Source organism: Conger conger, chromosome 7 (genome assembly GCF_963514075.1).
Source record: "Conger conger chromosome 7, fConCon1.1, whole genome shotgun sequence".
Classification (NCBI taxonomy): Eukaryota; Metazoa; Chordata; class Actinopteri; order Anguilliformes; family Congridae; genus Conger; species Conger conger.
This window is the reverse complement of record NC_083766.1, coordinates 45457057-45477536: the sequence shown is the minus strand read 5'-3', so window position 1 is coordinate 45477536 and position 20480 is coordinate 45457057. Positions and strand designations below refer to the sequence as shown.

General features: G+C 39.7%; 2 protein-coding genes across 3 annotated transcripts in view; both read right to left on the bottom strand.

The window, feature by feature from the left end:
- LOC133133658 (transcriptional coactivator YAP1-like) overlaps positions 1-5867 on the bottom strand; it is a 47918-nt gene extending 42051 nt beyond the window's left edge. For both annotated transcript variants that reach the window (XM_061249780.1, XM_061249781.1), the window contains exons 1-2: positions 5061-5867; positions 2970-3205 (exon numbers count right to left, since the gene is read on the bottom strand). In XM_061249780.1, coding sequence (XP_061105764.1) covers positions 2970-3205; positions 5061-5261 — 437 coding nt within the window. In that variant the 5' untranslated portion in view covers positions 5262-5867. The remainder of the gene's footprint in view (positions 1-2969; positions 3206-5060) is intronic.
- A 5518-nt stretch (positions 5868-11385) lies between these two features.
- Positions 11386-19004, bottom strand: cfap300 (cilia and flagella associated protein 300). Its single transcript, XM_061250355.1, has 7 exons — positions 18888-19004; positions 18131-18212; positions 17957-18029; positions 14926-15083; positions 14227-14399; positions 13702-13768; positions 11386-12206 (listed from the first exon to the last, which is right to left on the bottom strand). Exons 1-7 carry the CDS (start codon positions 18989-18991, stop codon positions 12069-12071), a joined length of 795 nt encoding a protein of 264 aa, XP_061106339.1. The 5' UTR covers positions 18992-19004; the 3' UTR covers positions 11386-12068.
- Between the last annotated feature and the right edge of the window lie 1476 nt (positions 19005-20480).

Below are 20480 nucleotides of genomic sequence, written 5' to 3'. Positions count from 1 at the left end.
GGTTCAAGTTAGCCAAGGAACACATCGATTGGCCCAAAGAGAAATAGTGTAACATTCTGTAGACTGATGAGAGTAAAATTGTTCTTTTCGGGTTTAGTGGTCGTCGACAGTACCCCCAAGTACTGAATTGACGTCACAGTACACTGTGAAGAAGCATGGTGGTGCAAAAATCATGGTATGGAGATGTTTTTCATACTACGGTTGGGTTCGTATACCAGGGATCATCGATCAGTTTGAATTACTTCAAAATATTTGAAGAGATTATGCCATATGCCGAAGAGGAAATGCCCCTGAAATGCGTGTTTCAACAAGACAACGACCGCAAACACACAAGTAAGCAAGGAACATCTTGGTTCCAGACAAAAAGGATTGAGGTAATGGAGCCAGCTCAATCCCCCGACCTCAACCCCAAAACCTGTGGGAGGACATTAAAAATGCAGTTTCTGAAGGAAAACCCAAAAATTCATAGGAACTGTGGAATGTAGTTAGTTCATCCTGGGCTGAAATACACGTTTCTAGGTGCCAGAAGGTTGACTTGTTGCAACGCAGATGCGCAGCAGTCATCAAAAACAATGGTTATGCAACTAAATATTAGTTCAGTAATCTAAAGTGAAGTTTAATCTTAAAAAATGTATTCAGTTTATACAGTAATGTTTGAGTTTGAAAAGAAAAATGTTGACACTGCCATTTTTTTTAACAGATTAATATTCCTTTTCTTTGCGTCCTGTAAAAGAATAATGCTGACTTGTTAAAATTTGTTGATTTGGAATTGAATGTGTAATGTTTCCACTAAATTTGAAATATGGAACTAAAAGGTTTTTTTTTTGTTTTTTTTTGTTTTTTTTAAAGAGTTTCACTTCATTCACTTTTTTTAAACACAACTGTAGGTCCCTCTGCTCATCATCTTACAATGACGATGCAAGTTCTGATTTGATCAAATCACACCAACACAAACAGCTGTTTGGACCAAATTGCTGTGTAATCACTGTAGTTATCTCTGGGAACTGATCTCTGGAAAGTTTGGTGTTCTGCTGATCCAACACCTAGCAGTACTAACCAATTCATTCCTTCCCATTCACTGCCTTATAATGAAAACCCCCAAGAAACTTAATCTCTAAATCAGTCTTATTTACAGTAGCTACTGTGCAAAAGTCTTATGCACCTGAATAACATTTTGTACAGATAAGATTCTTTCAAAAATAATTCAATGAAAGGTCCTGAATAAACGTACTATACATTTTACACTACATTTGGCAGAATAGTTAAAAACTGAATCAAATCAATATTTGTGACCACCCTTTGGCATTAAAACTGCATCACTTCTCTGAGATATAGAACTGCAGGACAGCGTTGGCTAAGACAATCAGCAGGGAGGTTGTTCCAAGCATGTTGGAGAACTTGCTTCTGATCTCAGACAGCCTTGATCAAGTGTTTATGTAAAAAGTAGTCAATTACTTAGAGTAATATGTTACTTTTTTTAATTAAATACAAAAATGTCTCTAAAATTAAATGAATAAATGAAAAAAAAATATGAAAATGAATATTTGGAAATCTCAAATGTGTTGTTTTAGACTAACACATTAACATTCCTACATAAATGTGAAAAGCACCCATGAAGAGTTTGTTGGAATTCTGGGATCGCATCTCTGGTTTGGGGGGCGGGGACGGGGGGACGGATGACAGGGCCACGCTGTTTCTATGTAGTAGATAAAAACATGACTACGGAGATAAAGAGCGAAAACGTAAGCGATGCGTTTTTCAAAACTAAAACCAAGTTAACATTGAATAGATAAAAGTTTTTTCTTCCCTGGAAGCATTTCACTGAAGTTTGGAGCTGTGTTACTGTATCAAGTATGATTAACGACAAAAGGGAAAGAAAAGGGGAAAAAGGAACGAAACCTACCGGCACCTACTAAAGTTTGTTGTCATTGGGCAAAAAAAAAGAATTGATGGACCGCGATGGCACAGCCCTAATTACCTTCAGGTCCCGTTTCAACTCCAAACCAAGCTGCATTTAAAAACTTTTGTTTCGGTAATCATGTACAGATGTGTCAAACACCACTGAATGCAGGAACACATTTAGAATCAGGTTCTCCAGGTTGAAATTTGTTGTGGTCATTTAAATAGACATTCCTCAGTAAATTGACAGGTCAAATTTCAACATACGGAGTTAGATAAATTAACCGTGGCACAATGATGGGGAGTACCAAAGAAGAAAAGATATTTCATTGTAAACAGACCAAGGCCAATCGAAAAAATTTTACCAGAAAACAAAGTTTGCAAAACCACATGGTACAGAACCAAATCCATGCCATGGCCAAAGAGTGAAGACTGCCACTGCACCACTCACACCCTCCCAGCTCATCCATGGTCAAAGGTCACATGCCCTTCACAGTTCAAATTATGTTAATTGCATTGAGACGTATGAATGAAGAGAAACCAACTTTGTTACACCCCAAGAAATAACTGCAATATGAGGCTTCCAGAAATGTTTGACACGACAACCACAACTTTGAGCTGCAAGCAAGTCTCTTATATCTCTCTCAAGTACTCTCCTGAGAAGATGATCCAGATGTGTTGCTACAATTTACAGCTGCAATTTCAGTCTGCTTATTGCAGTATAATACACCACAAACTAAGTTCACTTTCCCGCCTCCAAAGGAACAGAAAAGATCCTGATATAATGGGCAGCAGTGTAGTATAACTGTTCAGGAAGGCTTGAAATTAAAAGTCTGCAGGTTGATTTCCCAGCAGAGGCACTGCGACAGCACCCTTGATCAAGGTGCTTAACTTGAACTGCCTGAGCAAAATATCAACCTGCCTAAATGATTTGCATGTAAAACAATGGTCACTCTTGATGACAGCATTTGTCAAATTGGTTTAGTGGTGGAAAACTCAGACTGCGTGCGCAATCTCCCACAAAGTTACATACAGCACAGAAAATGCCAAACTACTGGCAGCACACTCACTTCAGAAAGTATCTCTGTCCGGAAGAGGTCTTGGCCATTTCCCACCCAGATGGAAGTGGCATGTCGTCAGGGATTTCGAAGGAGGATTGGCGGACGTGCTGCGAGGAAGGGCCGGCAGGAGGACCGCCACCCATCGATCCAGGTGACAGTGTCCCCAGCTGGAGGGAGGCAGGCGAAGAGTGCGCCCGCACATGCTGTGGAGTGAGGGTAACCGCAGTGCTGGCATCTGTGCTGGCCTGCAACGGGAAACCAAATGTGGATAAACCAGCTAAATTACCTATATCCGCATCCGTACTCTGAAGTGGGCATGACTTAAACTGGAAGTGGGTGGAGTTTTGTCTGTTGGCTGTCAGGACGGTCCCAGTTTCGCATGATGACTTCGGAATGGTTTCACATACAGATTTGCAGTTAAGTGCATTGGAAAGCCAAAAATCCCACCCTTACATAGTCATCTGTCATTTATTTTGTCCATTCAGGGCTTTTCTATTCGACATTAAAGCGAGGCGATTTTTTTATTAATGGGAAGTTTTAAATGGGAGAAAAATCATATGAAAATTATGGTATGTTAGAACGAAAGGCCTCAAAATACCAAAAACATAAGAAAAAAGTAAATGCACATGGTCATAGGATGATAGGCATAGGCCAAAACTGAGCAACTGTGCCACATCTGAGCAAAATGAGCTGTAGCTTTATGTTTTATTGATCACAAGAAAGCAAACCAACAATTTACAGAGCCTGAGAACCGGGTCATTCCGTGACAAATCAACCAGAGGCGTGGGGTGTGACAACTACAATTTTGCTCAAAATTTGTGTAAATTTTCTTTATATATTAAATGGAAAACATACAAAACATCAGCCTCATTGGAGTTGTCATTTTACAGATATTGGCTCTGTCCCAGCTCTTTCCCAGCATTAAAAAACCCAGAAAATGTGTCATAATAGGCTTACATATGTACAAAAAATTGGAGTTGTTATTGCTATATCTTAGCATGTTTTGATGATTTCTAAGAGAACTTTAATTCACAATAAAACATACTTTGGTGTAGCCCACCGATTTCAAGGTCCGACGTGTTCAGAGACACTCTGCATTCCACTGTTTTGATGGCTGGTTATTTAAGTTAGTAGCCATCCTGTCAGCTTGAACCAGTCTGTCCATTGTCCTCTGACCTCTCATTGACAAGGAATTTTCATCCACAGAACTGCCACTCACTGGATTTTAGTTTTTCGTTCCATTCTCTGTAAATTTGAGACTTCTGTGTGTGAAAGTCCCAGGAGATCAGCAGTTTGAGGTACTCACCCTGCCTGGCCCCAATAATCATTCCACGGTCAAAGTGATGAAGATCAAATTTCTAAACTTTGTGTTTCTTAATTCTTAAGTAAACATTTCCTTCACTTTCCCATTTACACATATGAATAGGAAACAAGGGAGGCAAAGGGGTTTTAGGCTTGACACAATTCAGACTGAAGTTCTATGCTTGGCTTGAAACTGTATTTATTGACTTCAAGTATTTAACCTAAGGGTGTTTACACTGGAAGGGGAAGTGATTAGCTTTAGTAGCCACTGTTCCAAAAATCTCTGTCGAAAAAAGCCAAAGCATTGAGGATTGAGGATTGAGATGATTACATTATAAAATCAACAACTTTTCGTTTAGAAAGACATTAGGTCTCCTCGAACTGGCATTTCGCAGTTTTGAACTTCCGTCCATTATGTGGCGGAATTTGCGAGGATAACAAGGAGCTTTCTAAACCTTGAACCGACGAGACAAAATATTAGGAGATGAAATTACTTCTAATAGACAAGAAAAGAGATGATTCAGTGTGTTCCTCTGAACAACGTCCTCTTTGGCGGGTTCGCTGTTCCTTTGCCAGACCCATAAACAATGTTAATAAACATTCCAGTACGGCAGAAAAAAAAGAAAAAAAAAGTTAATTTGATTGCTATGGTGTTCCTGCATTCCAATGAAAAATAAAAACTTAACTTTAGTGCTTATGCTCAGCGAAAGGGCCGTTAGTGAAAATATGGAAACACTCAAGTTAGAGAACTTGGGGGAAAATGAAGGCGGTGGATTGGAAGGAGAAATTGGGCCTTACTTGTCTGGAGTGCGTCTTTGGCTCTGGCTGTTTGAAGAAGGAGTCGGGTAGCTTCCTCATCCTCATAGGTACTGTTGGGGGGACGCTGACATTTTTTGGGTTCATCACAGCGTTGAAAAGAGCTTCCAAATCAGTCTCTGAATCGCCCCGGACGTGGACGATTTGGTGGCCGGCTGGGGGGTTATGCTGGCTCGGATCCATGGTTCCGAAGGGATGCAAATAACTCGATAACTCCAAAAAACTCCAAATCAATCCAAACGTTTGAAACGCTCAATTGTTGAGCTCTCAACAGCAACCATATAGACACTTTAGGGTTACCGTAATGCCCAGAAAAAAAGTCCTTCACTATCGCCTTAACACGAATGAAATCATGCGGAATGGCCGAAGTATTTGCAGCGTCTTGTATTGCCAACTATGGAAGTCGGTCCGGATCTTGCTAGTTAACGTTCATAAATTTGACACACTTCCAGCACGGATCCAATCCAAGGCAACGAGTATGTCGTGTAGGATACTTTACATTATTCTTCTGAATCTGAAAATTAATACCGCTGTTTGCAAAAAAATTAAATAATAATACATTTGTACAATAAAATAGCAAAGGGGTAAAACGAACTGCAAAGGTTTTTTTTTTTCTCTCTCTCCGCAAATCCAATCAAATAGACAATTTATTTCTGATTAAGTTACTGTCTCCGATAGTCTACGTGGGGCAATTTCTACGGGCTACCAAAACAAAACGAACAACTTCACCACACATCGCAAATCACGGCCCTTCGTTTTCCAAAACTTCGTCTTCAACTTTTGCTGTGACAAAACTTTTATGACTCATGTGATCTGTGACTCAGATGAAGGCGGAGCGTGCATAGAGCGTACATAATAACTGGAGAGGGTGGGAGCAGAGACAATAAAGGAGGGTCCAGGCAGTGAAGAATGTCTGCGGAAAGCGGAAGGGCTTTCCTCCCATTGACTTCAATTAAAAAACCCAAGCCGATTTAAGGCGTTCATTACGAACTAACTGTAAACATGGCGGACACCAATCATAACAGCACCTTCTGTGTTGTTTGGTTATATGGCTATGCTATTGGTTATAAGCATAGACTGTATAAAATGTATAAGTAGAAATTTAGCCATCAAATCTAGCCATCAAACGGACACATTATCTAACGTTAAGGTAACGTTAACTTTAGCTAGTTAACGTTTGCTAAGTGACTCAAAACGGGCCTTGCCATTTCAGTATTTTAACATTAACTAACTTCATTGATCTAACGTTAGCTAGCTAGCTAATGATAGCTCGTTATTTTCCCTAGCAGGATTGATGGGTGGACCGACACCTACTAAATATGTTTGCATTGCCAGCCCCTACACAACAACAGAGACGTAGGGTCGCTCTAACTAGGGTTGCCACATTTGATTTGTGAAAAACCTGGACATTTGACGCGCGACGCGGGGCGTTAAACCATAATTGCAAATATAGAGGAGACCGGGGATGATTGTCACACATTTTACTCATGTATGAATTTCTCATCTTCAAAAAAACTTTTAACAGTAATTCTTATATGAAATGAAAGCTTAAGGTCTTGGCTTGAAATTGGTATCCTTTTTATTTCTTATTCCAACAAGAAGTAATTCACCATGAAAGACACAATGTGACAACCAACTCCATCACAGGGTCGGTTGTCCCTATGGAGGTTCAATAGGGTTTCAGTGATAAATTTGGATCTTAAAAGAAGATGTGTAACTTTTTTGTTTTTTAAGCTAGAAAGTTTTGAAATGAATACCACCTCTATAATAGTTGTCATCAATGCCCCTTCTGTTTAAACAATACGATTTATGGAGGTGAATTATTGGAATTATCTTCTGTAATGAGAAGTAAAATGAAATCATTTGCAGTGCTAAAAAATCTCTTTGTGAAAGACACTGTTTTCAAATAAATCATAATGAACAAGTTGCCTAATTGGGCAACAACAAACAGCATGCAAAGAACAAAAGACACACCGCCTTAAAAGGTAGCATACATATCCAATATTTTCTAACAGGTAGGGTAATGAAACAACAATGAATAAAGGTAGGCTATTATGTGCACAAACACCTGAGAACAAAAACAATATAAAACTCAGCTTCTCTCCCTTTTCAGTACGATGTGTCTAGAAAACCCTGTGCTTCACTCAGAGTCACATGAGTCACAGTTCTGACAAATGTACACCCCTGGATTGCCAGGGGTGCAATCTCTGTGAGCCTGGCAGCAAGCACATCTAAGCCATACTTCCCGGGACTTGCTATTGGTGTATGGCTCAATACAGACCAGGCAGAAACATTCATCTTCATCAGAGGACTCTTCCTCTGACCTTGTCTTCTTGGCTTTCTTCTTTCTTCTTTTTATATAATTCTCTTTTTAGCATCGGCAGACCTTTTTTCATTTTCAATCTGTGCTTTAACAGGAGTATCAGTTAGAACAGCACTCCTGCGTTTTCGCCTTTGCTGGACCAGTTTCCTTGGACCAGCCTTTGGAAATGGTCGGATAACTTCTGGCGTTGGCAAACTGGTTGAAGCGGTGGCCTGAGCCAAGGCCTGCTGTACCCCGGTGGAGGTGGTATTATGGTGCGTTCCATTTGTACTGGGAAGTCGGAATTTCCTAGTTCCCAGTCAGACATTTCAACTGGAACGCCCCCTGAGGTGGGATTTCCGACTGGGAAAGTCGGAAGGACCGAGTAACCCCGAGTTAGAAATCCAAGATGGCTGCTCCGTGCATCAACGGTTAATAAAATCTCTCGTAATGTATTATTTAGCACTTCTGTTTTGTTTTTGTGTAATTAAATAAGTGGTATACGTAGTACTGTCCAACGTCTATCTGTGGACATGTTACTACGGTGTTTGTATGTATAGAATACCGTGTAACGTGGTGTTTTCAACTGGTATTGCTAACAATGGCTACAACGATAGCAACAATAGCACTGGAGGCGTCCATCTTGGTTATCCGAGTTGTCAACTCGGGTGTGACGTCATTCCCAGCTCCGACTTCCGACTTCCGAGGTAAATGGAACGCGCCATTAGCCAGGGGCTGCTGCATGCTTGTGGAGGAGGGAGGAGCTAGGGCCTGCTGTAGTCCGGTGGCGGTGGGCGGGGCTAGGCCCTGCTGTGACCCGGTGGAGGTGGGAGGAGCCAGGGACTGCTGCATGCTGGTAAGGGTGGGAGGAGCTAGGGCCTGCTGTGGCACAGTGGAGGTGGGAGGAGCCAGGGGCCGATCCGTTACAAAAGATGGGGCAAACTCATACTCCTCAAAGACATCCCTGTTAAATGGGTAGATGCCAGTTACCCTGAAGCCTGACTGGATGTTGGTAGGGGTTGCAGCCAGTGGGTAGGCAATGGTTACAATACCTGGGATGTCATAAATTGACATGGTCTTCCTGGATTCTGCAGCATCCAGGTGTCACAGGCAGAGCTGACATGTTTCTTGAAAGGTCCATACACTGACCTGTCAAGGGGCTGAAGCTTGTGTGAGCAGTGTGGATGGAATGAAAGGATGACCACACCATTTTCTTTGGCATAGTCAAGGCCCACCACAGAGAGATGTGACCCGTGATCGTCTAAAAGCAACAGGGAGGGCTTCTCCTTGGAACATTTTGTGTGGTTGACAAAATGCTTCAAGAAGTCCACAAAATGTTCCTCCTTCATCCAAAAAGCCACGGAACCAGTCCGTACTGGCTCGACTAGTGTCACTCCAGGACTGTGGAATCGTGATGTTCTGTGACACCGCAAATTGGAAAGCCAGACCACGGACTTCTTTGGGTGCAAGACCGTAGTAGATATCAGAGGCCCTTAAGACATAATCTTTTAGCTGCTTCTCTTGGTCATTGCTGAAAATCTGGCAATTTTTTATGTAGCCAACTGGCACTGATGGAGTGGTAGCCCTGCCCTCTATGTCATCACTGGACATTTTCTGGCAGTAACGGGTCAATGTCCTGTAGTTAATATTGAAGTCTTTAGCTGTGCTACGTATGCTCTTGTCTGCTAGCTTCACCTGCCTCACAGCCAAAAGCATAACATCTGCTGGCGTACTTCCCCTGTCTGTCTTTCTCTTGAAGTTCCTGACCATTCTACCAACAAAAAACACAAAAAATATCACTGTCTGCATATCCTCAGCTGAAAAAGTAATTTCTCAAACTTTAGGGGTTGGTTGTCACATGTGATAACCAACCCCCAGAGCAGTGAGACAACCATCCCCAACTGACCTCTTAACAAACATGTTAAGCTAGCTCCCACATAGCTTTAGCTTGCTAGCTAAAAGATGACTCATCAAAAGCTACGTACCTTTGACTTTTTAAAAAGTGTTTTATTTTCAAATGACTAATAACAAACAAGCAGTTAATACAAAAACAACACCAACATGAAAAATTACTCTGACCCATAAAAATGATAAAATATCTCCTCACCTCAATGTTTTGTGTGTGTTCCAAAAAATGGCTAGTGCAAAATGAAGAGGATGTCAGGGCTAAAAGTTAATATCAACATCATGTCACAGCGCCCTATAGTGTGGCTGTAATAAGCACTGTGACAACCAACCCGTGAGACAACCAACCTCGGTCTCCCCTACTATGTTGTAGCACTCCCTATTGCCTCTCTACCTCTATTTGTCCTGACGTAGATGCACCTTGTGGCAACCAGAGGGGGAATCAGGGAGATGGAGATAATATTTAACAGATCTTGGCTGGACACAAAATACATGTGGCCTGGTTACAGTTAGCAAGTTCTGTTCTCATCTGTTGGAGAGATGAGACAAAGATCAACCTGTACCAGAGCTAAAAGAGCTAAAAATGTGGAGAAAAAAAGGAACAGCTCCAAATGATCCAAAGCATACCACCTCATCTGTCAAACATGGTGGAGGTAGTGTTCTTGTTTCGGCATGTACTGGAATAGGCTCACTTGTATTCATTGTCCCTGCTGACAGCATTTAAAAAAAAAAAGTTTGTTAAGAGTGTCTATACAACTGCTCTAAAGGTCAGTCAATTCATCAATGGAGATGAATTCCCAAGGCTTTTAAAACTGAAGTTGTTGAACCACTTTCAAATTTAGATTCTAGTGTCCTAAACTACATACCTATTCAATTTATTGTTCATGAGCAAGATACTTAACGTACCATCTTCCTGAATGAAAACATACTATTGAGATACTTTAGAGAAGTTCCAGTCAGGTTTTAGATCTAAACACAGCACATAGACCACTCTACCTAAGATAGCTAATGATCTGAGACTCAGTGCTGATGCTAACAAGGTTTCAGTTCTTAGTAGGGTTGCCACACGTTCTGGTTTTCCCAGGATTGTTCTCTTTTTTGAACAACTGTCCCAGAAAATGACGATTCTTTCCCGGGACACGAATTGTCCTGTTTTTTTCTACTTTTAAATGTCAGAGTTCCAAATGAAACCGGATTTTTCTACTGCTATTCTGTTTTTTCCTTGTTACGTTTAGACATCAGGAAAACTGGCTTACATGTAATATTTTTCTGTGAGCAGCTTTAAGTTGGGAGTGATATAATTTTCATTGGAGACACTGCTGAGAGGAAGTGAAAACCCACCAGTAATAATTACACAATAATTGACATTCTTTATTCTATTAGTCTATTTAGTAGAATATAGGCTACGTGGCTTCTGGCCAGGGACCAGGTGGCCATGCTTTTCTGGCCTTATGCTCCTTCTATGAAATGTACAAATGATAATGGTGTGCAGTTGAGACATGAGTTGTGACACAACACATGAGTTTTCATGTGTTGTGATATGTGACCTATGTGATCAAAATCAGTGATATTGGCCCAACAAATGTTTTTTGAGTTTTAGTTATTAAAGTTATTTCTCTACTCCAGATATCAGTTGTGTCCCATTTCATTTTTCATTTTGAGTGCCACCAAACCATGAGAAAAAACAGCTACAGAGGTTGCAAGAGTTATGTGAAACTGCCAAAATGATTTTTTTTTTACATAAACATTGATTTATGTGAAATTAGCCATCGCGACTTACAACTAATTATGATAGAACGGGTCACATATATTGTGACTGCAGTTGTTCAATTTGAAAAACAATGCTTGAGGGAAGTTTTTGTACAATGTATTTAAAGCCATTATTGAGTTCTGAGTTTGAATCCTGGGAAAACAGCTGACACCCAAGGGGTAACTGAATGATTGACAAAGCCTATGTAAATGCTAAAGTACCTGTCGAAGCAAACAACACATCACCTTTTATTAGCAAGCTGAAGGTCTTTTAATATTAATATCTTGCTGTCCTATCCTTACAACAATCATGTCATCCTGTACAGTAGATGGCAGTGATCCAAACCTGACATGAGATGGATGCAAAGGGAATGTACTGAGGGGCACACAAACCAGCACAAACACCATGTTCATGTCCCTTGCTCCCTTTTCGGTTTGTTGTGTTTACTTTTGTTTTCTTCAGGAGTCTTCCATGGTGCGGTAATTTTCAATTGTAAGCAACTGGCTGGAGGGTAATAAAAGGTCATCCCATGGCTTTCTGGGGAGGCTCACTCTTTTATTTGTTCTCCTCCTGCACCAGGCTGAGCGGCTGGATGTCCTTTGTTCACCTTTTTGCTGGTTTGCACTGATGATTCACACGCCATGTTTCATTTGTGCATCCACACTTTACTTATAAAAAAAACGCTACACTCAACTGTGCAAATCCACACACATACACACACCATGCAGATTCAGGCCCAGATATCCAACGTATCACCTAAACTCACTATTTAAGACAACATAATATAGATAAGGAAATGGACCATAAATGATGCGCACGGTGAGGGCAGGGTGACGGGACCATTCCATCATCTTTTATGAACAAATTAAAGAAATGTCAATACTTTAAGATAGAGAGTAGTGGGAACAAGTTCATGAATAATTCATAGATTATAGGCCACAACAATTTACAAACAATGACTAGAGTTGTTGCTTGTTCATTATGTGTACTGGAATGCCTCTTTCTCTTTCCCCAAATGATTTATTGCATCAGCTCAGTGTGGGAGACACTCCATAGGAACTCCATAGGAATGGTACAGGACATACACATTCCGTTTGTAAGGGTCAACAATTAAGTAAGCAAAGGTCTGCTCATCATCCTTTTCTGATGGGTAGCACAATCCTGAGTCATCCTAAGAGAATTAAAAGGAAAAAGGGTCACTTTTATGTTTGATAAACATACCCGCATGCACACACAAACACACACGCACACAACTACAGTGGGCTGATAGATATGCACAAAGTGCTGTACGCTAAAAATGAATAGTTATTGACATTTTTAAGATTTATTTTCCAACATGCTTAAAGTAGTGTGCTTTACTAATGATTCAATGGAATCAACCAAAGTCTTACTTTTTTCAAATAAAAATGTATTTCCCAAAAAACACAATTATTGGCATCCCTGGTTTAATGCTTTGTGCAAACACCCCTGGCAATGAAATTATTTTCTGATAATTTGTAATAAGGTTAGAGAACACATTTGGATGGATTCTTGACCATGCCTACATGGACAACTTTTCAGAATGATTGATTTCCTTGGGATACCCCGCTCTTCGGTTTATACCACAGGTCTTTCATGGGATTTAAATTTGGAGACTGTTGTTTTTACTAAACCATTTCTGTGTGGATTTTGATGTATGCTTGGAGTTATTGTCCTGCAGGACAATATACCTATGACAAATTCTCAGTTTCCGAGCAGAGGCAACCAGATTGCCAAGATTTTCTGGTACTTGAATTAATTGTGCCATTGATTGTGCCATTGATCTTAAACAGTGCCCCAAAATTATTGGCACCTGTGGTTTTCATAAGAAAATAGATTCCTAAATAAAAAAAGTAATTTTCCTGTATGTTTGAATGGATCATTATGCATGTTGTTTATTATATGCTGCTTTTCTTCTCCAGACGAACCAAGAGCAGATTCAGGATGAGGTGAAAAAAGGCAGGCTTTAATAAAGAATGGACAGAGGGCAGGCAATGGTTGATATCCAGGCAGACAGGGTAATCAGAGGTAATTAGGTGCATAAACAAAAGGCAGGCAAAAGTTTAAAAAAAAAGGGAAGGCAGTCCAAACGAGCAGAAGTACGAAATGTAATCCATAATAAAAATACAAATAAGCCAGGCAGGTCATAAACAGGAGATTCTAAACATAACGAAAACAGGACACCACACAGGTGCATGAAATGGGGAAGCGGAGGCTAGAACATGGGGCAGGAAAATAACATGTACAGGGTAAGGTGCAGGATAAGATGAACTAGCCACAAGAAGTGAAACTAATGACAAGAGTCAGGAAGGAAATACATATAAGGAGTGGAAGGTGGAGACACAGGTGAAAATAATGAACAGGCAGAACAGAATGGACTATGGAAAGAGAACAGGAAAATACAAAGGAAACCGAAAAAGTTTAGGAAGATGTGCAAGAACTGAGTACACAGAGTTCTGCAAACGGAATCAGAATAATGAATCAGAATAATGATGTATCAGATTTAAAGTGTAGCCATTAATATGAGAGCAAGTGTATACTTCATACAAAATAACATGATACATTGACTTAATGAAAAATGAAAAGTGTAAAAAAAGAAATAATAATAATAACAAAATTAATATGTGCTGAGTACTGGTTTTACTTACATAGGCTGTGACTTTCAGAACTGTTGAGACAATTTTGATTTCTTTTGTTTCCGGATCTTTCTGAACACTGGAAATTAAAACATAACATTCATGTTCACAATTTTCAAACAATATCTTTTGTGCATTAAATTACTTTGAACAGGTGCCGCCTGATTGTTTCTTTTAACTTGTGTTACTCTTTTTTATTGTCTATCCATATTATTTGCACTTTGGAGACAGGTACGTTCTTGAAAATGTCTGTTCTACTGTTGTACCATAACACAAAGCAGTTCTGCCACAGACGGTCCAAATAAACATAGTAGTTATATAGTTAGTTATATAGTTATGCATATGTATAGGCATAAGGTGTAGTTCCACTTGATTTCAGGTCTAATTAGGCACCATTAGCACACAACCAGGAATATATGTAATACCATGACAGATTCTGGATATTGTCATGTTTCAACAGGAGATATTAACCCACACCAGACAGGCAACAACAATAACAATATTGTTCATTGAGAGGTATCTGTTTGCTGCACTTACCTAAGCATGTCCTTGTAAATTAATCTTGCAGTTTCAATACAAGGAGTGACAACTTCCTCGTACTGACAAAGTCCTCCTCCTAAGCAAAGGTGTTTGAACAGTCTGAAAAGAAATTCCTGTCGATCTTCCTGACTGATTATTTCATAGTTTTCTGAGTCCTCAATCATCAGCATCTTTTAAGCAGAAAAAGAGCAAAAAATGAATAATGCTTTGTACACTGTCATGTTATGTTATTGCTATTTATGTTGTACTGTTAAACTCCTTAAGTATCGCCCCTTTTCTTGACACAAGCTTAACAATGACTAACCCAAAATTGTTACTATTCTTGAACCCTTTTGACTACAGGCATAATCGTGGTATCTTCTGAAAGGTAACCCCTTCGGGGAATTACTTCAAATATTACTGAAACAATGCAGATTTCCAAAATATAGAGAAGGTGAGGACCCCCACACTTGTTTTACCACCCACATGTTACAAAATAAGTGACTGGTGTCACTAAAGCAATGGCATGTTAAAATAGGTTATACAGATAGAGCCATGAGTTTTAACGCTTTCAAACGGTATATCCTGTTACCATAGTGATTGAAAACTGCAGGCTGAAAAAAGAAAAAAAACCCTCACTGGCCCAGCCCAGACTTAAGGGGTTAAGGTAAATTGACTCACAAATTGTAAACATTTTCTTCCCTTGTGAGAGCTCACCTTTCTTAGCTCATCAAAGTCTGCATAATGCTCATGAAAGCATTTGGTGATGTGACCAGTAGGACTCAAGATCCCACAGGAATAGAGGGGATCGAACATATCCATGGAAATCTTTGTGCACGGCACCATTTCCACTGTTACATTAGTTATTTTCCTTTCTGCAAGGAGGGGGGAAAATATTAAATTGTTTTGATAATTCACATATTTCAACAGTCTTCATATAGTATGCCTACATTACCGATCCCACAGGATGAACATTAATATACTGGGGTGAGTTTCCTGATAGCAACGTTTCTTCACACAATGCACAACATACTTCACACAATTTCAAGACAGCTCTCGGAAGTTTCATATCCGTTTCTCAAAACATTACGTGAGGCGAATTCAAAAGAGTCAATTCACTACAGTCCAATTTTCAGGTGTGTTAACATGTTTCAGGAAATACTCCTGAAATTAGTGAATGTCTTGAAGAGACATAACATGCATCTGATGATATGTCCTAACCAGTCCAAATACAATGCATCAGTACTATGATACACACAATGAACATCACACATCGTTGCACTCCTGTCCATATTCATTTAACAGAGTTTGTAAACATTGAATAGTATTGAGTTATACATTATCCAACATGTATAACTCAATGAATGCTTATGCTAGAGCTCTCAAACTTGGATATACGCTACCCATATTGCCTGCTACAAATACTAGCCATTTAGACATCTACGATAATATCACCAGAATATCATCAGAATGTGTGTCACGTTTCAGGTCTGTCTTGCCATGTTTTATGTTTATTCATTTTGTCTTAGTCACGTATTGTCTTATCATGTATTATGTTAGTCTAGGTTCGTCATGTTGTTTAGTTTATTTCTTGTTACGATTTATTTTCTCGTCATGTCTAGTTATGTTTCGTTACGATTATATTACCTTGTTATGTTGAGTGGTTATCGTCTTAGTTTCGTTTTGTGTTATGTTTTGATTTATGTTTATTGTTACGTAGACTGGTTACTGTTTAAACATACACTTTTACATGTCTTTCCGCAAACCTTGCATTCCGCCTTTTCTCTCTCTCTTTCTGTCATTCACACCCTAATTGTTTCCATTTGTCTATTTACTAAAACTACTAACGCTAGATCAGGATTGGGTAGAACTAACAAACTAATTATGTGTTCATGTTACCTTACGTTTCTCATGCATGTCATTTACTAATTTACTAATGCTAGGGCAGGATAGGTTTATTACTAACGATTACTAATTACCTTGTTAGACTTGTCATCTATCGCACTTGTTTTTCATTTCCTTGCTGCTCTCTAAACTAATTGTCTACGCCCGCATTTATAGCCCAGTCGCACTACGGTTCTTCGCGAAATTGTCTGCCTCTAGTTTATCAACGCAACTCTTAAGCATTATTTACTGATTGAGTCACGTTACGATCCAAGCCTGTTTTACCGACCATTGTTTATTGATTTCTGTTTCCTTGACCATCGTATGTTTTTCACCTACCGTTCTTGTACCTTTGCCTCGCTGATTGTTTCATGGTTTCGACTTCCGCATCGCCCTCGACTACGACTCTGCTTGCCGTCCGCCTGTACTTCTGCCCCGCTGACGGCTCTTCCTGCACGTCTACCGACTACGAGTTCGCCTCTTCCCTCGGCGCTGTGCCTTTTGTTTGTTTACTGTTTGTTTGGCTGGATCTATGTGTATGGACTTTGCTTGTTTTGACTACCCTTCTGGGATTCGTCCCTAATAAAGCCCTTACGGGACTTTATCTAACCATTGTTTCTGAGTCGTGCATTTTGGGTCCAACCCCCACGCACCCGTCTCAATGTGTGAGTTCATGTCATACAAATATGTACACTGTTACAACCTACCCCACTACTGGGGTGAGTTGTCACATTAGCTGGGGATGGATATAACAGGAACTGAAATTTTGCTTAAATCAGACCCACACTATGACATTTACACTTTAATGAATGTCACCCTCAGAATGTCACCCTTTTCAAAATAAATATGTTTCAACTAAAATAAATTGTACTTTGTAATATTTAAATGTAAAACAGGTTTATTTCTAAAAACCTGTTTCCAAGCCAATATGCTTTAACATTGTTTGTGTGTGTGCGCGCGCGCATGAGAGAATGTCAGCTGACTACCCATGTCAATACAAGAGTGCTTTAGTGTGTCTCCTGAGACACCTGTCTGTTTTTCCTATTCCATTCCATTTTTTGAGTTCAGTTTGATTTCGATCCGGTTTTTGAAAAGAATCATCGTTTTCGAATGAACATAAAATGAAATAATGACAATTGAAATTTTAATATTTTAATTGAAAAGTTGAATACTAACTTTATTAAATAAAAAGAGCTTTAAAACTTTCCATCTATTTTCAAAGGTTCCAATGTTGTGACTGCATATTAATGGACAGCAAATGACTTGCATAAATGATCTATTTAGTCATCAAAAATAGATATGAATTTCAGGTGAACTCAGGGATTCCACCAAATTAATTCAATTCAAATGCCCAATCGACTCCGATCGATTAATTATTTAAACACCGAAAAAACACCGAAATGTTGGTTAATCGCTCAGCACTAGCTATTACACAGTCAGCTATTTTGGCTTGTGGGTTTGAAAATACCATGAATTTGAAGCATCACATTTGACTAGATAAATTGTTTATTGCTGTAGGTTTACCTACAATATTGTGACTGACTGCTAAACAAAAAATAAATGAGATGAGATTACTTTTGTAGCCATTTTTATGTTGGCTTCAAATACCTAATATTTCACATAAAGTTTCCTGTGGGGAATATGGGTCTTGACATTACTGATCGCATTACCACAACTCACCCCTTATTGGTGAAATTGATGCTGTTACAACAAACATAATGTTTACACCATCCCCGCTCTAACACATTATATTCACTAACGGAAAGGTGCCACATTCTGAAGACAGTCCAATTTTAGAATTCTGAGATGATTGAATCTATCGAAACGAATTAATTACTTAAGGAGGGTTAGCATTTCGACATACCCAAAGGTTCCCATAATCCAGTAGCTCCTATCACTTTCAAATTGGACACAACACAGGGATCTTTGAAGAAATCCTAAACTCGAAAGCAAGTACAAATTAGTACAGCAAGCTGTCACAAAACATAATTAAGCTAGGTTATAGCCTACTGACTTGCAAACCGTACACTTAACTTACCGACACAAACTCATGTTTTTTGTAAAGATGGAAGGGTTGATCAAAATTAAAGGCTTGAGCGGTTATTCGCCCGAGCATAGACCTGGATAGGAAATTAAATGAATCATCTTAAAAGGCATTCATTTAAGGTAGACTCGCGGTGTTCAGTGAACAGTGAAACTTTCGTGACGAATAAAAAATAAATTACTTCCAGATCATCTTTGGTTTGTATGCGTGTAATTCAAATTCTTCCGTTTTCATAAAAACTTAACGTTACTAGACACGTACGCGATCCGCCTCAGCGTACAGTGACAAGGTAGGCTAATGGTGCTCCCCTGTGACAGGGTGGTGGAGAAGCTGCTATTATTGTTCACGGATGTATACACATCGTTTTATTTAAACAGTGTCCGTTTGTAATTAATGTTGAGATTAAGCAGATAATTATTTAATATAAATTTGCCTGCATAACAGAGTGCAAATCTGTAGTAATTGTGCTTCACCTATCGTGAGCAGGTGTTCGCTCGGAACACCATGAGTCTACAGTAGTATGTTAAATGCATAGAATGTTAGTTCCCAGTCAGCCCGAAAAGCCTGGAATTCTCTAACATTAAATGCACTTTTCCCAAATCTCACTCAATTTCATGACCTAGCCTAGGTCCTAGTGGACAGTAACGCGACTTTATAACCTTAGCCAACATGCGAACAGTTACCCTGTGAAAGCCGCTAGCAAGATTACACAATTAACACTGAAATGATAAATGAATTAAAAAGTAATTACCATTTCATCAAGAGTTCTGTAGTATTTCTGTCTTGAAAGGCAAACGTTTTACAAGAAAGAAAGTTAAAGGCGAATATGTGTTCCAACGAATCTCCCGCAGCCATGTTGTCGCTGAAGTCACTATGGCAACAAACTTAAAGGTACAATAGGGAACTTCGGACTCCTAACGGTAAAGAGACGAATTGCAGCAACAAACACGATCAAACCACAACATGCACAGTGAAAGGGAGCTGGAGAACCAATTAGAACCAATTTTCAACCAATGAGCTTGAATTATTGTATAGCTGTGCAATGTTTTGGTCACGGCCTGTCAACAGTATATTTTGAAACCAGAATTTAAGGACTATAAACACAGGCAGAGGGTGAGTCAACATGTCAGTGAGCCTTTTTCAACAATAGAAAAGGATTAAATGAATGGTCTTGTAACAATGTTTTAACACAAAAATCCTATTGTCCCTTTAACGACTTGAACCATGCTGGTCTCTAGACTATCATCCGTTTCTTCCAGTAGCCTACATGCTCCCCCTTACATTGTGGTTACCTCAGTGTATATTGTCTTGATCTTTGTCTTTTTTTTTTCTTTTTTTTTGCAATAATTAAGTTTTGGCAGGTAATGTTAGTCAGAAACTATGCAAATCTGTGCACTTTAATGAATTCCCAGATAATAAGGGACAACACATACCCAGTCCCCACCCTCTCCACACCCCAACACACATTTTCAGATTTTTATTTTTTTTTACAGAGAAATTAATGGTGGGCCCTCACCCACATATTGGAAACCACACCACCATACATCATTACCCATACATCGCTTACACATACCCCACCCTTATCCACATTCACCCCCCATCCTTGTAAATACACCCCCACCCTCAACCATGCAGTGGATTCAAGGCAAACACACAAAGACACATTCCACAATACATCACTCCTATTAAACAGGAAGAATACAAGAACCCCCCCCCCCTCCCAGCACCAAGAAGCAGAAACAGGTGGTAGCTGGGGTGGTGGAGGGTGAGCAGAACTATTGCAACAGCAAGCAATTTCAGTAGCAAGCAAAATATGCAGAACAGCAGCACAAGCAACCTATTATTCACCCACTTTGTATTGGTGGTGGGTTAGCATCCCAACTACCACTATTTACTGCTATAAGAACAGAACAGGTCACTCAAAGTAAAAATTAACATAACACCCAGCTATCAAGTGCTGGAACAGAATTCTCCTGATATCAGGAGAAACTAGAATAGAGCAGATAGTGGTCGAGGTAAGGATAATGCAGTAAGAAGGGTTAGGCAAGGCAGCATTGGCTCGCACTGTTATTGCTCCAGGAGATTCAGGTAATACTATTTGTAGGTCCGGTTCCATATTTTATGGCAGGGCCTGTCCTGACTCAGTTGAAGTGGTGCATAGCACCCACCCACCAACAGCAGCGCACTGGTCCTGTGAAAAATTGATGTGATGTACTATACGCAGCACACAGGAGGGTTACAGGGCAAGATAATTCACACCCCTCTCCAGATGGTCTCACTGTCATGGCAAGCCCTGCTTACTGACCACCATCACCAGCCAGGGAGCCAGCTCCGTCTCCTTAAG